Raw genomic sequence first — 19023 nt, 5'->3', positions numbered from 1 at the left:
TCATGCAGGCAAAGGCCCTACAGCTCTCTTCTAGGATATCCCTTCCAAGACAGTTCATCAGTCTTTGAACTTGAACCACAATGATAGGTCTGCAGTGTTAAAATCCATTATTAGTAAGCATCCAGGAACAAACCAATTTGTATTGCAAGTTGAGGGCAATAATGTAAGAATCAGGTGATATTCCTTAATGCAAGAAAATCTCAGTCTTTATAGGAGGATCAAAGCCCTTAGTAAAAGACAAAGTAAGAGTCTTATTTTTTAGTAAACATGTGGAGCACTCGCTCTCTAATCTGTTTGGTTCTCACCCCATAAATGATGGGGTTAAGAGAGGGTGGGATAATCAAATAGAGATTGGCAACAAGAATGTGAACGTAACCTGGTATTTTGTGTCCAAATCGATGAGTAAGGAAAGAGAAGACTGAAGGGATATAGAAAACACAGATGACCCCAACATGAGAGCCACATGTGCTTAGTGCTTTTAGCCGAGCATCATGTGACGGGAGGCGGAAGACAGCACAGAGAATGTAAACATATGAGATACCGATAAGGACCAGGTTCAGGACAAAGACAGAAACTACAAAAAGCCCATAGATAGCATTGATACGGATGTTTGCACAGGACAATTTTGCAATGCCCATGTGCTCACAGTAAGAATGGGCTATTATATGAGCCTGACAAAAGGGTAGGCGATAAATAAGATAGATCATGGGAAGTGTAAGTAAAACTGGGCAAATTACAATGCACATGCTAATACCCACCAACACCTGGGATGTCAAGCTGGCTGTGTAATGTAGCGGAGCACAGATGGCCATGTAACGGTCAAAAGCCATAGCCAGTAAGACCTCAGCCTCCATGCCAGTGAAGGCATGGATCAGAAACATCTGGGCCACACAAGCTCCAAAGTTAATCTCGTGAGCATCAAACCAGAAGATACCCAGCATACGAGGCACAGAGGTTGTAGAAAGGGCCAAATCAATAATGGAAAGAATGGTCAGGAAGTAGAACATGGGCCCCCGGAGGGTCTGTTCTGCTTTGATGACTAGCAGAATGGTGGCATTGCCCAGCAAAGCTAAAAGGTAAACAGAGCAGAAAGGCAGGGAGATCCACATGTGGATGTCTTCCAGACCTGGGATTCCAATGAGGAAAAATGTGGCTGGGTGAAATTTGCTCTTGTTGTGATAAAACATTCTTCCAAATGGCAGTGTAGTAGAAGTTGTAAAAGCAGGAGCTGAGGAGAGAAGAAGATTGAATAAGAGTTTGGAATAAAAATAACTAAGTTTGTGTTTCACTCAGCATACATAGAGCAAAATGAAAAGGTTCATTATTTGGAGGGTTCTGTTATTGTGTTTTGTAACCTATAGTCATTTGAATAGGTGAGTTTCAAATAACTTAATTCTTATGTTTGCATAATGATTACAGTATAATGTGCAAGCTTACATGTTAAAAATTGCAGAATTCTATGACATATAATTTTTTATTTAACTGGAATTATTGAAGATGTCCTGTACCCTTTGTTAGTACCCTTGTTGAAGAGGAATGTCTGAAAAATCAAAGATACACACAAGGGAAATGCCAAGTAATTCAAGAGGAGACAGCCTAATGAGAAAGTGAAGTTACAGACACAGATGTACACACATTTTTATAATTAAAAATAGAAATTCCATTTGACCCAGAAAGCCTATTACTGGGTATATGCCCAAAGGATTTTAAATTATTCTATTATAAAGACACATGCACATGTATGTTCATTGTGGCACTGTTTACATTAGCAAAGACCTGGAACCAACCCAAATGCCCATCAATGATAGACTGGACAAGGAAAATGTGGCACATACAAACCATGGAATACTATGCAGCCATACAAAACGATGTGTTTGTACCCTTTGTAGGGACTTGGATGAATTTGGAAACCATCATTCTCAGCAAACTGACACAAAAATAGAAAATCAGACACCACATGTTCTCACTCATAGGCGGGTGATGAACAATGAGAACACATGGACACAGGGAGGGGAGCATCACACACTGGGGTCTGTTGAGGGGGACTAGGAGAGGGACAGCAGTGCGTAGGGAGGTTGAGGAGGGATAACCTGGGGAGAAATGCCAGATATAGGTGACAGGGGGATGGAGGCAGCAAACCATATTGCCATGTATGTACCTATGCAATAATCCTGCATGATCTGCACATGTACCCCAGAACCTAAAGTAATATATATATATACACACATATATGTGTGTGTGTGTGTGTGTGTGTGTGTGTGTGTGTGTGTGTATGCTCCAAAAGTTCTTCTAATGATTCATTAGTCATTTATTGATGTGGAGCAAATGCCAAGATCAAGCCTAATATCCTCTTAAAAAAGCAGAGAACATGTTAAACGTAGATATAGCAAACAAAAGCATAGACGCCCTGGACTGCTTGTCCAACAGCAAACACAGGCTGGGTCACACACTACCACACGTGAAAGAGCTCAGAAAAAAAATAATAATAAACCTGTGGAGAATTTTCACTGATTAAAGCACTTTCTTAAGAGCAATGAATTTCTCAGTGGCTCATTCTGGACTTTTACGGTAGTGATAGTTTCTAGTGGTATTTGAAAACTTCACTCTATATTAGTTCCTCTAACAAGTATACGCTGGATTTATGCCTCCTGCCTGACTAAGTCACTTTTTAGGTAGGTAGAGACAACCCAGAAGGCTTCCTTTTGTTATGCACTTGGGGAAGATGTTTTTGATGACATGAAACTTTCTGAAGGTCTATTTGCAGAGAAAATTATTTTCTGTAATTATCTAAAGGAAATATATAAGGGTGCTCTTTCAGTGTTTTTGAAAATATAAAAAAGCAACCACTCATAAACTGAAATAATGAAACAGAACTTTTGTGGCTCTCCAACTTGTGACAGAGTGGTTCAAAATAGAGCAAAGTAGCACAGACTCCTGTTTCATCATTTATGTAACTCCGTATTTCTGACAAGTACGTCAAGGTGGAAAATACATCAAGATAAAACATAAAATAAACAATATGCCCACTCTGAAGTGTGGGGGGTATATATATAGAGAGAACAGCAAAGAGGAAAAAAAGGAAAAAGAAATAAGCTGTACTTTGCAATGACTATGACTTCCTTAGTGGCGTGTGTGTGTGTGTGTGTGTGTGTGTGTGTGTGTGTACTTGTAAAGACTGTCGCCGCCCAGTAGCAAGACATTAGCCAAGAGGAAGACTCTATGTACTCTTATGCCCATCATGAGGTCACTTCTGGAAGTGAAGTTTCAATAATATGTCATTGCTGACCCCAGACTTTGATAGTGCTATAGAAGTCCATTTTATTCCTTATAATCCATAGGAAAGGCAGAACATATGTTTTACAAGTAAACCATATAATTGCTTTGTGTAAATATATCTATTCCATGGATCTCCTAGATAGTTTTTAAATTCTCAATCTCCATTTAAGAGTTTCAAAGGATTTTTATTCTGTTAGAGTCAGAAATTGCACTACATGATAAATTATAAGCCCAGCACTCTCTGCAACTTTTGTTAAGCTGTCACTTATTTCAGTGTAATAAATAACTAAGTCAAGAGAAAACTCACCTGCCTTATTATTTCATAGAAACATAAGCTCAAAGGGAGTATGAAGCAGCGTGGCTCTGTAGCCTTGACATTTTACACAGTCCAAGAAGAGTCATTTTATATTAAGGCTTGAGTTGCTTAGAACATTAGGAAAATTGAGTTCGTTTGATCTTCTACTATAATTGGCACCATGAGATTGAATCCTCTGAGATTGTTAACAAAACTTTTTGACTCTGTTCTAGGGAAATAGAAGCCCAAGAAAAGTGATGAGAATAGAAATGTTCATACAGCAAGGTACAGATGTGGGGGCAAAAACACCTAAATATTATCATTTATATATGGCATGCAGATAGATATGTTTTATTTCTCTGCAAGTGGAATTTTTCAGCCAAATTCTATGGGATGTTGTTTTCTAGATAAAATAGTACTTGATCCATATTAGCTATCTAAGTTAAAGCCTAATAACCTGGCATTGCAGACTCCATATTCAGGCTTAGCTCTCTTATTCCTTTTTAATGGCCATGTGTTCTGAGTTTATTAAATGTTTAGTTTATGGATTAAGATTCTTGAGCCTTTGGTCACACTGCCATCTATCCATGATCATTTATCTATATTCTCCCCATTGCCAATTTCTCATACCTGTATCACGGAGGTCATACAGATAATTACTAAAAATATCTACTCATGAAATGAGTTTTTCTTCAGATCAAATACTGAATTTCTCATGTATACTGTGTCAATTTGAGAGACTTTCTTGTTATCTCTTTGTCTCAGTTTCCTCTACTGAAAAATTAAGAATAACCGTACCCACAGCTTATAATATTTTTGAGGAATGATTTAAGTAGTTAACATAATACACTCAAATACAATACTTAGTCACATGCTTAAATGATTTTAATATGTTAATTTTTGTTATCATATCACTCAGCTCATAACACCTTCTTATATATTTGATCTATGCAAACCATATGGAGAAAACTCTCATGCCACTGAGTCTATACATTTGGTGTGAAAGATCTCATTTATTATAATATTTTATCCCTCATTTTTCAGTCAAATGTGTATGTGTGTGTGTGTGTGTGTATACATATATTTACCATTCTCACCAGAGTAATGTTATATTTAATGAGAGAATTACTCTCTTTACTTCATGTTTGAGCAGATATCTTAAACAATATTGAAGACACAGTCAAGTTTAAGATATAAAGTGCAGACTTAAAAGCATAAAGTTAAATTTTTCATCTTACTCTTGATTTTTTTTTTGTTATAACACACAAGCTTTAAATTTCAACTTCTGAAAATTTACGAATTCCAACACAGGCATACCTCAGAGATATTGCAGCTTCAGTTCCATACCACTGCAATGAAGTGAATGTCACAATAAAGTGAGTCACATGGATATTTCCGTTTTCTACTCGCTATAGTTTGAATGTCTGAGTCTCCAAAACTCATATTGAAACTTTATCTTCAATGTGGCAGTATTGAAAGCTGGGGCCTTTAAGAAACGATGGGGTCATGAGAGTTCTGCCCTCATGAATGAATTAATCTACTTATGGATTAATGGATTAAGAGATTAATGGGATAATAAATTAATAAGTTACCATGGGAATGAACTAAGAGAGACCAGAGTGAGCACATTAGCCCCCTTGACATATGATGTCCCATACTTCCTTGAGACCCTGAAAAATCTCCACCAGCAAGAAGTCTCTCACTAGATGGCAGCTCTCTACCTCAGACATCTTAACCTCTATAACCACAGGAAATAAATTCCATTCTTTATAAATTACCCACTTTCAGGTACTCTATTTTCAGGAACAAAAAACAGACTGTGACACCAGTGCATATAAAAGTTATGTTTAAACTATACTATAGTCTGTTAAGTGTGCAATTGCATTATGTCTAAAAATGCAATGAACATATCTTAATTAAAAAATACTTTGAAAAAACGCTAATGATCATCTGATGGCTGTTGACTAACCAGGGTGGTAGTTGTTGGCAGTTGGAGGGCTGTGGTAATTTTTTAAAATAAGACAACAATGAAGTTTGTCAAATCAATACTGTTTCTTTCATGAAATTCTTTTCTGTACCATGTGATTCTATTTTATAGCACTTTACCCTTAGTAGAGCTTCTTTCAAAATTAGTCATTCCTCTCAAACCCTGCTGCTGCTTCATCTACTCACTTAATTACATATAATCTAAATTCCTTATCATTTCAACAAATCCCTTTCTTTGCTCATCCATAAACAGCAACTCCTCATTCATTAACCTTTTGTCGTGAGATTGCAGCATCCAGGCCCATCTTCAGGCTTCACTTCTAATTCCATTTCTCTTGCTATTTCCATTATTTCTGCAGCTACTTCTTCCACTGAAGTCTTGAAACCCTCCATGTCATCCATGAGGGTTAGAATCAACTTTTTCCGAACTCTTGTTAATGTTGGTGTTTGGATCTCCTCCATGAATCATAAATGTTCTTAATGGCGCCTACAATGGTGAATCCTTTCCAGAAGGTTTTCAATTTACTCCACTCAGATCTGTCAGAAGTCATTATCCACTTCAGTTGTAACCTTACAAAATATTTTTTATATATTAACACTTGAAAGTAAAAATTACTTCTTGATCTATGAGCTGCAGAATGCATGTTGTGTTGGCAGACATGAAAATAAGATTAATCACATATGTCTCAATCAGGCTTCTTGGGTGACTATGTGCATTGTCAATGAGCAGTATTTTGAAATGAATCCTTTTTTTACTAACCAGTAGGTCTCCACAGTGTACTTAAAATATCGAGTAAATGATGCTGTAAATAGATTTACTGTCATCCAGGCTTTGTTGTTCCATTTACAGAGCACAAGCCGAGTAGATTTAGCATAATTCTTATGAGCTCTAATCTTTTTAGAATGATAAAATGAGCATTGGCTTCAACTTAAAGTCACCAATTGCATTAGTACCAGCAAAAGAGTCAGTCTGTGTCTATTGAAGCTTAGAAGCCAGGCACGTACTTTTCTCTAGCTATGAAAGTGCTAGGTGACATCTTATTCCAATATAAGGTTGTTTGTCTACCTTGAGTAGATGTTGTTAAGGGTAGTCACTTCATCAATTATCTTAGCTATAATAGATCTTCTAAATAACTTGAATCAGCTTCTACATTAGCATTTGCTACTTCACCTTAACGTCTGTATTATGGAGACAGCATCTTGTCTTCAAACCCCATAAACTAACCTTTGCTAGCTTTTCTTCTGTAGCTTCCTCACTTCTCTCATTCTTAATAGATTTAAACAGAATTAGACCCAGCTCTGGATTAGACTTTGACTTAAGGGAATATTTTGTCTGGGTTGATCATCTATAAAGACCATTAAGACTTTTTCCATATCATCAATAAAGTTGTTTTGCCTTTTTATCATTGACATGTTCACTGGAATAGCACTTGTAATTTTTTTCAGAGTATTTTCCTTTGCTTCTACAACTTGGCTAATCTTTTGGTACAGAAGACCTCACTGTCAGCCTTTCTCACCTTTCAACATGTCTTTCTCACTAAGCTTAATCATTTCTAGCTTTAATTTGAAATCACAGATGTGTGACTCATCCTTTCACTTGAACATTTAGTGGCCATTGTAAGATTATAAATTGGCCAAATTTTGATATTGTTGTGTCTCAGGGAACAAGGAAGCCCGAGAAAAGGGAAAGAGATGGTGGAACAGTCAAATACAACAAAATACTGAAAATCAAAATTGTTAATTTTAAAAATCTAAGCGTGAATTTCAGAATCAGAGTAAAATAGATCAAGTGATAAAATCAAAGAAGAAAACTTAAAGTACATGGAAGAAAAATAAAGTTAAAGTTTTTGCTTTAACTTTATCTACTTTAACTTTACTTAAAATACAAAAGAATACGGAAAGAAAATATTTAAAGTCTGAAAAGTTTCTAGAAGTAATAGAGACATAAATCTCAGAATGTAAGGACCCATTATATACTGATAATGATTCTAAAAGTTATAAACACTGATTCGATATGTTAAAATTTTAGGATATCAAAAATAAACATGCTTTCCAAAGAATGAGGGAAAAAGTTCTTTCAAAACAGTGAAAAAATGATCAGCATCATATGTTTCATTAAGGGCATTAATGCCAAAAACAAACAGCTGAATGATGAATTAAGAAAGATGATAGAACAGAACTTTATACACCATAGAATACTATGAAGCCATAAAAAAGGATGAGTTCATGTCCTTTACAGGGACATGGATGAATCTGGCAACCGACATTCTCAGCAAACTGACGCAAGAACAGAAAACCAAATACCACATGTTCTCACTCATAAGTGGGCGTTGAACAATGAGAACATGAGCACAGAGAAGGGAGCATCACACACTGGGGTCTGTTGAGGGTAGGTGAAGGGAGGGACAGTGGGGGATGGGGAGTTGGGGAGGGATAAAGTGGGGAGAAATGCTAGATATTAGTGACGGGGCGGATGGAGGTAGCAAACCACCTTGCCACCATGCACCACCTATGCAACAATCCTGCATGATCTGCACATATACCTCAGAACCTAAAGTACAATAAAAAAGTATAAATTTGTGATTTATCATTTAAATATGAAGGCAAATTAGGACATACTTAGACATAAAATTAGAATTGTTACCAAAGCAGGGGTAAATTGTGGCTGGCAATACATCTTGGGTCAAAAATGTAAGAGATGTTCTTCCTAAAAATTGGTAAGCAAGAATGCATTCATGAAGAGTTGTTGTAGAAATAAATTATTAATAATATATGTCATCAAATAAAAATAGTTATTGATACTCTTTAAAAAACTGGAAATAAAATTTCAGATAATCACAACATGAAAGAAATGTACAAGAAAAACAAAAAAAAACTAAAAGGGACTAATATTTTTGTTTGTTCAAAGTATGATAGTTACAAATTACTTTATTTATATATCTAATTTTTAGAAAAAGGGACTCTACAGGTCTGTGCCACCATGCCAGGCGTTCTTTATTTATTCAGAAACAGGGTCTTGCTATGTTACCCAGGTTGGACAAGTTAGATTTATTAGAAAACAGAAAATGAAACTAGGAAAGTTAAACATTTTAGTATCTAATAAAAGAAGAAATATAGAATATGCAACTGTCAAACGTCAGTGAGAAATGGGACTTTGAAAACAAGAACTGCATATTATAATGGAAAACATAAATGTGAGGAAAATTAATAATTAAATCTAGGTTCCCACTCTCAAAAGTAGTTTTCCACTGCCTTTATCTTTCTACTACCATAGAAATTGATCTAATCTAATGCAATTAGCAGGATGACATTTTAACTTGGATATTCATGAGAGATTTTTATACATGATTTTTACAATTTAAAACATAATTGACACATAATTTTAGACATTTATTATTTAATGAATATGTAATATGTTTATATATTATTATCTTATGCATTACAAATTAAAACTTAATCTATCCCCACCAGGTGCAGGTCAGCCACATGGCCCAGTTCTCGGTGCACACTGCCCATATACCTCTCCATGAATTGCCACACCTACTCACCAGAAATCAGCAGCCAATTCACCTCATTCTTCCATAGGAATCAACAGCTACACATAACATCAGGCAGCACAGTACTTAGTCCCCTGTCTGAATAGCACTTAGAAGGCATGCTAATATTAGGTTTCCAGCACCTCGGGGATATTATAAGAATATATCTAATTTTAGTCTCTACTTTAGACAGAGCTCTGGAATTGGGTCCGTAGAGACTGCTCACCAACTCCTGGGTGCTGCTCTAGAAACACAGAAAAGTTCAAGGAATGTAGAAGCCAGCTGAAGTGTAGGTAGTACAATTTCAAGAAGTGATACTAAAGCACACTGTCATTGTCATTTATACTTGATACATGTAACAACAGAGAACTGCATCTCTACCTGCTTGTGAATATGTGGCCCGATTCCATAGGCCTTTTTCATACAGAATACTGGCTAAATTCATCTCCAATATTTTAACTAGTATAATAGGCTTTCTGGCTTAAACTATTTCTCTTCACTGATAGTTTTTTTTCAGCCAAATATAACTGATTTGCATTTCTCTAATTAGCATAAAAACACAAAGATGTGATCTTTTGTCCATTGTGTTTTCTATACATGAATTCTAAAACCCCTACTAATAAATGCCTAAAATTTCAATCCCGGAGTCTGACTACTGGTATTCAAATATTGACTTTGTCACAAACTAGCTGTTAAATTTTGAATGACTTATATATCATTTCTATGTCTCAATTTCCTTAACTATAAATGGGAATAATAATAGCATTTCCTTCATTGGGTAGATTTGAGACATAAATTTTTCTGCAGCATTTAGAACTTTGTCTTGTACACAGTAAATCACCAATTACAGTTATTTTGTAAAATTATTATTAATTTATATTTCAGCTCAAAAGGAAAACTTCCTAGATGTGATTATTGCAAAAGAAATTGAGGAAATTTGTACTACCAATTATGTAGCCATTTTTCTTCTTAACTCTAATGATGTGAAACACTTTCTCTCCAATCTTAGATCCAATTATGTGTGTGTGTGTGTGTGTGTGTGTGTGTGTGTGTGTGTGTGTGTAAGTTCCTATTAGAATGCAGTTATTGCAGTTATTTGGAGTGAAAAATTATATCTCTTTATTACACAGTTAAGGTTTCTGAGAACCTCCTTAGGACAGCACTACTTAAGCAAATAAAGCATTGAATTCAAAGCATTGAAGTAATATCCTTTACTTGGCCTTGTCTGTGTTCTCCATTATTCCATACCAACATATTATTAATGTTATCTCCTCCAAATTTATAATTTTTGCATTGCTGTATATATACAATGATATATTCTCAGGTCCAATCAGGTCTTAACATCTAAGCAAAATTACTCTTAAGACATTTACTCAGAGGTGCATGTTTTTCTCTGCATGAATGAGGAAGCATCCGAAGTTGAGAGCTGCTAAAATATCTTGAATACAGGTGGGGCGCTAACCTTAGGAGCAAGATGAGATCCAGAATTTTAACACCAAATATCAAAATAAAATTGACCCCCATTACTTAGTTTGGTTATACAAACAACTGTTATATAAAACCAAACCAACATCTTTTTTCTTTAAATTTTTTTATTGCATTTTAGGTTTTGGGGTACACGTGAAGAACATGCAAGATTGTTGCATAGGTACACACATGGCAGTGTGGTTTGCTGCCTTCCTTCCCCTCTCCTGTATCTGTCATTTCTCCCCATGCTATCTCTTCCCACCTCCCCACCCCCCTGTCCCTCCCCCATTTCCCCCCAACAGACCCCAGTGTGTAGTGCTCCCCTCCCTGTGTCCATGTGTTCTCATTGTTCAACACCCACCTATGTGGTACATATACACCATGGAATATTACTCAGCCATCAAAAACGTTGAGTTCATGTCCTTTGTAGGGACCTGGATGAACCTGGAAACCATCATTCTCAGCAAACTGACACAAGAGCAGAAAATCAAACACCGCATGTTCTCACCCAAACCAACATCTTTATTGCTGTGAGAGCCAATAAATTTCCTTTGAAAGTCTATATGAAAAAGATGATCAGGACAGTATATGGACAGGAACACAGAAAATGAAGAACTGTATTCCTTCCTGCTCAACTTATAAGGAACACATTTTAAGATGTAGAACAAACTTGAGACTGTCAATAATTGAGAAATGTACTGAAAACCCAGGTTTAAAAAAATGGACAGCAGTCTGGATCTCATAGTGTCTCCACTCCTCATAATAGAAAGCCCTCTGTAGATTCCTACATACATCATCACAGTTTCTGCTTTATTCCAATTTATTTGATTAATTTGGTCCAACTTTTCTTTATTCTACACTTCTAAAAATTTGCTAGGTTTTATTTATTTATCATCCATTTTTGATATGAGGTTCTCCTACTAGAAATATATTTTTTTTTCCTGAACAGAGGATCAAAACTTGTATTTAAAAATTTTTTAAATTAGTTAAAAAGTATCAGAAAACTTTTGAAATCTATATCTTTCTCTGATATATTGAGGACCCTCACAGTGTATAATAAATATCTTCACTATAAAATATAACTACAGCTTTATTCTCTGTATTGAAAATATACAGATTAACTATTATCAAGGTTTAGATACAGTATCTTAAAGTCAAAATAGTATTGGTAACGTGAATTCAAAATCCTACTCTACATTAAGTGTTTTCATAAATATAAAGAGAATGAGAGAAAGATACGTTTCAGAATCTCTGTCATCTACACTTCATCTTTCTTGAATTTCTTCAGGATTCTGTCACGAATCTGCTTGGTCTTAACACTGTAGACAATAGGGTTCATGAGAGGTGGAACCAGCAAGTAAACATTGGCCATGAGCACATGGACAACTGGGGAAGCATTCTGTCCATAGCGACGGATCATAGACAACCCGATCATTGGCGTATAGAAGGTGAGCACAGCACAGATGTGAGAGATGCAAGTATTGAGGGCTCTCACTCTCTCTGCCTTGGAGGCTATACTCAACACTGTGCCCAGGATAAGGACATAGGAGAGGAGGAGCAGCACTGAATCAAGTCCCATGGAACAGATAACCACCATGAGGCCATAGATGCTGCTGACTCGTTGGTTGGATACAGTTGTCTTTATGAGGTCCTGGTGCAGGCAGAAAGGGTAGGACAGAATATTGACATCATGATACTGAAGCCTCTTCAAAAGGAAGGAAGCTGGAAAGACCAGAGCCAAGGCCCTTCCAGCAATTGCCAACCCAATCCCAATAATTACATCATTGGTTAGAATGGCTGCATAGCGCAAGGGTTCTCTGATTGCTATAAAGCGATCAAAGGCCATAGCCAAGAGTACAGATGACTCAATAATCGAGAAAACATGAATGAAGTACATTTGGACCAGACAAGCGTTGAAGGAGATCTCCCGGGCACGGAACCAGAAGACACTGAACATGGTAGGCAAGGTAGTGGTAGATAGGCCCAGGTCAGTGAATGCCAGCATTGAAAGAAAGTAATACATTGGTTGGTGCAGGGAAGACTCAGTTCTGATAATGAAGAGGATGCTAATGTTCCCAGCAATCGAGGTGGCATAAACCAAGAAGATAGGAAGGGAAATCAAGTCATATCTGCTTTCAAGGCCTGAGAGGCCTGTTAGGAGGAAGCGAGGCAATAAGGCAGAACTATTGAAGACAGACATTGTGCTCAAGGATGAACCTAGAGTCTAGGTGAGGAAACAAGAATATGGAAAATTAGGGTAAAAGTCAAAATTGGAATAAGAAACAATACTTTAATGTATGCTGCTCTGTGTTTAATTTTTTTTATCATGTCTGTGCTCATTGTATTTAATCACCATCTGTATTTAATATTTTACCAATTAATTTAGTTTTCTTCACTGTGCATTTGTTGAAATCTTTTTTTTTTTTTTTTTTGAGACGAAGTCTCACTGTCCTCTGTCTGTCTTCAGGCTGAGTGATGGTGGCGCGATCTCGGCTCACTGCAACCTCCACCACCCCAGGTTCAAACATTTCTCCTGCCTCAGCCTCCTGAGTAGCTGGAACCATAGTCATGCACCACCACATCCAGGTAATTTTTGTATTTATTAGTAGAGACGAGGTTTCACCATGGTGACCAGGATGGTCTCAATCTCTTGACTTTGTGATCCACCCACCTCGGTCTCCCAGAGTGCTGGAATTATGAGATCTTTTTTTTTTTTTTTTTTTTTTTTTGAGATAGGATATTGTTATGTTGCCTAGACTAGCATTGAACTCCTGTTCTCAAGCAATCCTCCCACTTGGGCCATCTAAGTAGCTGGGACTACAGGTGCACACCACTGAACCTGAGAACATATTTTATTAAAGGAAATCTGGTATTGCTAAAAAAAAAAAAAAAGATAAATATATAAGAAATGCCATCAAATATGTACAAACTAGTGGACAGAGAGCTTAAGTTAAAATTAAGCATTAATTTAACATTATAAGGTTGATATTTAAAAAATAAAACGATATAAAGCACAGAAGAGAGAACTAACCTCATCCAGGTAGGTTGGGGAAGATTTATTGAAAGAAAGTCTTAAATTAGGTCTCAAATGACAAATACTAGGTGGATGGGATAAAAAGGCTGTGATGTACTTCCTGTACTTATTAAAAATCCATGTAAATACAATAGGGTATTAGTATTACAAATGTCAAAAACTATAATTGAGCAAAGCTGTAGGATAGATGGCTCTTCATATGGTTCTTGAAGCTAAGGTTAAATAAAAGTGAACTAGAATTTCTGAAGGAACTTGTGTGTAAGCATGAGAAGCTTGGATGTAATCTTAGAGGACACAAGGCATTCATTGTAACAGTAAACAATTTGACCAGATTATAATGTATCTATGTCAGAATACAATCAATATTAAGAGTGATCTAAAGGCTGACAAGAGAGAAGGCAGGGAAATCAATTAGGAGACTATTGTAGTCATTAAAAAGAAGTAGATGAAAGTGAACTCTAACAATGGGCATTATGTAGAATAAATAGGTATGAAAGTTACATGGGAATAACAAACAACATCAACAACATGGTTCATCATATGCTAAGAGTGAGAAAAAGAAAGAAATCCAGAATAGGTTTATTTATTTGATAATTTTTTCCTGTCACTTATTGAAAGAAACAAAATACATGCCTAGAAAATTGGTGAAACCAATGGGCCAGATAATTCCTGTTTGGTTATGATAAATTTGACTTGTGTGGAAGAGATAGTGGTATATTTTTCTATAAAAACAAAGAAAGAACACAATGCCAAGTTATAGAAAGAGAATAAAAGAGTTATGTGCTTAGGGCTCAGTTACCATAATGTATCAGATGAGCTGTATTAAATAGGCAGATATCACCATGAACTGGAGAAAGTAGGCATTACAGTTGAAGCTCGGGAAATCTGTTACTTAGCATCATAATGGCCACCTGATTCCAGTAACTCTGGGCACCAAACATCAAAAACATGTTGATTTAGCATATTTCATTTCAAAGTTTTGCCAAAATTTACATGGTCCATTCTCCAACCTACACTTCTCCACAAATACAATCACAGTTCATTGTTTCCCCTAATAGGAATAATTATAAAATAACGAATTCTGCCTCATTCTATAGAGAAGATGATAATTGTCTATTCTGTTACTTTTTATGAGCAGATACAAAATGAAGAGCAGAGGGGAATTATTTTGCATATTCTCATCCTACATTTAGTGATTTATATACTATACTAATTATAGAAACTAATGGTCTTTATATACCTCCTTCACTTTCCCCGCTTTTTATGTTATAAACTTCTGGTCTGCTTCATTACTGAACACTATGTCAACACTTTGGCACTTTCACATAATTTTTTTTTTCTTGATACCCACCCTCAAATCTTTCAGCAGTCTTCAGCACCTCCATCCTGCCTGGGCACACCATGTCTTTCCTCTTAAATAACTCTTTCCCACTTCTTTTTATGAAGGTGCCTGGCTTAGGGAATTCATAATCTGACTTCCCTGATACAGACACAGGCACCCAACTCTCAGTGGCTACATCTCTAGACTCAGAGAAAGCCAGATGAAAACTGTTATGTACTACCTTCTGGACAGATTACTAAACCCCTTTGACTATAAACAAACTGGAAATTGTATTACTTGATGTAATGCTTAAGAGATACAAACAAATATATATAAAGTACCCGGAACAATATCTATGATTTAGGAGGTACTTTGGACTTCACTGAAGCAACCAAACACAGCAGTGACACAAAAGCAGGTGTTGTCCAGAGTGCCCAAGTTATTACATGTAAAGATGTTACCTCCCAGTGCTTCTCTTAAGAATTATCTTGCCGGGCGCGGTGGCTCAAGCCTGTAATCCCAGCACTTTGGGAGGCCGAGGCGGGTGGATCACGAGGTCAGGAGATCGAGACCATCCTGGTGAACATGGTGAAACCCCGTCTCTACTAAAAATACAAAAAATTAGCTGGGCATGGTGGCGCGTGCCTGTAATCCCAGCTACTCAGGAGGCTGAGGCAGGAGAATTGCCCGAACCCAGGAGGCGGAGGTTGCGGTGGGCCAAGATCGTGCCATTGCACTCCAGCCTGGGTAACAAGAGCGAAACTCCGTCTCAAAAAAAAAAAAAAAAAAATTATCTTGTACACCCTAGTGGACATAAAGTAAAAATCAAAATTCCTTTTTTTCCCTCATAATATTGTTAAGTGTGTAAGCTATATGTAAAAGTGAGATAGAGGACTCAAATCATCATCAACTTCATCAACATCAACTTCATCAGTTTTAACATTACAATTTTTAGTTAGTATCAGAGAGTAGTATTTTGAGAGAACAGGGATTTCAGCACATGGGTTTCCACTATAGTTGCTATCTGTGCCTAGATGTGAATTTACAGTGGGAATCCCTTCCCAGAGCTTTCTGAGCAACTTTTGAAGAGAATAGTTTGACTCCTTTGCAGAAATGTAAATCTGTACCTCTGACCTATTCTAAAGCAGTGATTTCACATAATTAGAAGTCATTCCTACTTTTGGCATTTACTTAAACTTCCTGGATTCTTCCAATATGTAATGTAGTCATCTCTTACCCGTTATTCTCAACTCAAGCCTTCCTTCAGGCACACCTGGGCCCTCAAGTGTAGACAGCTTCACCCTGCTACAGCTTAGCTGGGTTTCCAGTCTGTCAAGCTTAGAGACTGCTTGTAGTTTAAGAAAGCCACTGAAGATGGACATAGAAGAAGAATAAAATACACAGTGTATCCTAAAGCAGATAGCTCTTCAGGGAAGCATAGACATCCTGAGTAAGGCATCAGTGTCTCCCTCAGTAACCCCAGAGCCAGCTTTTTTGCCTTTGACATTCTTGACTTTGTCCAGATAGGTGCTTTATCAGCACTGCTGTGCTTTAACTACTCTGACCTGTTTGCCCATCTTGACTAGTCCATTCCCCCAGGACCACCCTTTTTTTTTTTTTTTTTGTCAATACAACCTCTAGGGGGAATAACTAACATTAGTTATAAAAATATATAGTTAGAAAAATAGCAAGAGCTATTTTTCCTGCTCTAGGACAGGAATGATCATGCCAACTTCCCATTCCAGGAGTCCAGATTAGGAAGTAATTGAGAAGTATTCTGGGGATCATGTCATGGAGATGAAAAAAAAATGGGCTTAGTCAGAATGATGTATAAGAAAACGTTTGTGTTCTAAGTAACCAGATATAGCATTTAGTAGCTGCTGAATGCTGAGAAAATTATTCTGTATTTAGACTATTTTTTCTTTTGTAACCATGCAATAGGGCATAATTTGTTGAACTGTAGTTAAAAAATACATATATAATATATAATTTTATATATAATACATATATTTTTGTATATAATATATATACAAAATCAATATGCAGTTGGTACATAATACTCAATTCTTTCACCAGCCACTGGACAGAGGAGTAAACATTCTACCATCATCATCCTGCAACAACTGCTACTTGCACTGGCCCCCAAATCTTCCTCTGAGCAGTCAATAAAAGACAAAGATGTGATATGATACAAAAAGTTACACTGCCATATTCTCACTATATAGCAAAGACATAAATCCCTCCAAAGTATAATTATCTTATCTCTTCATTCACAAATTACACAGGTAAGAGACATGATCATGCAGAATGAGTTTGGCAAATCTTCACTTTAGATTAAAATCCAACACTCTGCTTGTCCTCTTTCTCAATTGCACTTCACCTTTTGCCACTAAGAAATGTATCTCAGTTACGCCATTGATGTTTCTTGATGCTTTTTTTCTAATGTTTTTCAAAACTCATGATGTAGGTAATCAATATGTTTTTAACCAAAATGTAAGCTACCTCTAAGGTCCGTCATTTTTGTTTCAATTTTCTTCAATGTCAGATAAATTCAAGTCATTTCCAATAAAATCTTGATTCAGGAGAAAATGACTTCATGGTGGTTTTTAGGGATACCACAGCTGCCTCATGCAACACATTTTTTTTTAATCAATCTGTCAAATTAGACTTTTCTAACATTTTATGTTATGATATTTTCCTGGACAAAAGTGTTTAATGTTTTCAGATACTTTTATTAGATTTTTGTAATATTTACAATGGACCACTATTTTAATAAAATTAATGGCTGAAACACCAAACACACAACAATCTTTAGTCAATTATGTTTGAGGGGAACTTCATATAGTTATTCTACTGTGTGTGAACATCAGTAGGGCCCGTTAACACCTAACATTTTACAGAAATCAAGCATTATGGAAATTGTGTAATATAGTTTAACCCAGCCTTTTTCAAACATATTTTATCCAGACAGCATTTACTAACATCTGGAACTTGTGTTCTGCAGAGCTCAATTTGGAAAGGAATGCCTGAAAAATCTTTGGTTTAAGGCAGTGATTTTCAACAAGAAGGATTTTCCTCAAAGGGCATTTGACAGTGTCTGGGGACATTTTCAGTTGTTGTAATTGGGTACGTGTTACTGGCATGTCATGTGTAGTTGTCCAGGATGCTTCTAAACATTCTACAATGTGCAGGACAGCCACTCACAACAGACTCATCCCGTCCCATGGCAATAGTGCCAATGTTGAAAAACCCTTTTTTAAGGAGAGAAAAACAAAACTACATTAAAAGCTAAAATTCTGCGTTTAAATCTGTGGGCAGTATGAAGGCCAAGCACATGAACTCTAGAACAATTATAGTAAAGAACACTGTGGATCCAGCAGTTCCTTATCTTAGGATTCAGGCTCTGCCACTTAACTGCCTGTGTGACTAAAAAAAACTCCTTAGACCTTTTCATCTCTTTTTCTTCATTTATGAAATGAGTTCATGATAAATTTAAGTAATAAGAGTTTTGTAAATATTCTATGTATTAATAAATGTATAGCATTTAAGATGTGCAAGTCTAATTACTAGTTGGAAAATTATTTAAATTTTACATCCTAATACTCAAACATTTTGTAAGGCATGCTCTTAGTTATAGAAATGTACCGTCTTTGTGAAACCACCTTTGCAAAAATTATAACAGTGAGACCATTATGGCAGTGAAAAAGATCTGATTTAACTATCCCCAACTTGCCTTTATTCTTCAGGCTTCCCTTAATTATTCTTGGGCTTGGGTCAAGCTAACTTTGGAAGACATTTATGGTTAAAATAATAGTAGCTCTTTTTCAAAACTCAACCACCTTTGTAAAATTAATGAGAGATCAGTAGGCTAGGAGGATAAAGGAGCCTGAATTCTGCGGAAGTGTAGACATAAACAAGTGTCAGCCATTATTCTGGAGGTCACAAGTTTTACAACTTCCTTAATTACTCCTGCAGATAACATTACTGTTATAAAACCTAGGATTGGCCTTTTGAGATCTATTTTCAGGACTTTTGCATGTCTAATGACGAATAGCTCCACCTACATGTGCCAGCCACTCTTGTGGTCCCACCCAGAAACAGCTCAGGC

At 36.4% G+C, this 19023-nt stretch overlaps 2 protein-coding genes across 2 annotated transcripts; both read right to left on the bottom strand.

Moving 5' to 3' along the window:
- Positions 1–251: 251 nt before the first annotated feature.
- Positions 252–1187, bottom strand: LOC101038084 (olfactory receptor 52J3). The gene has a single exon (XM_003923375.2). The coding sequence runs from the start codon at positions 1185–1187 to the stop codon at positions 252–254; it is 936 nt and encodes a 311-aa protein (XP_003923424.2).
- A 10631-nt stretch (positions 1188–11818) lies between these two features.
- Positions 11819–12760, bottom strand: LOC101038403 (olfactory receptor 51G2-like). The gene has a single exon (XM_003923376.2). It carries the CDS (start codon positions 12758–12760, stop codon positions 11819–11821), a length of 942 nt encoding a protein of 313 aa, XP_003923425.1.
- Positions 12761–19023: the final 6263 nt, after the last annotated feature.

Source organism: Saimiri boliviensis, chromosome 6, assembly GCF_048565385.1.
Source record: "Saimiri boliviensis isolate mSaiBol1 chromosome 6, mSaiBol1.pri, whole genome shotgun sequence".
NCBI lineage: Eukaryota > Metazoa > Chordata > Mammalia > Primates > Cebidae > Saimiri > Saimiri boliviensis.
This window is presented reverse-complemented; position numbering and strand designations above follow the sequence as displayed.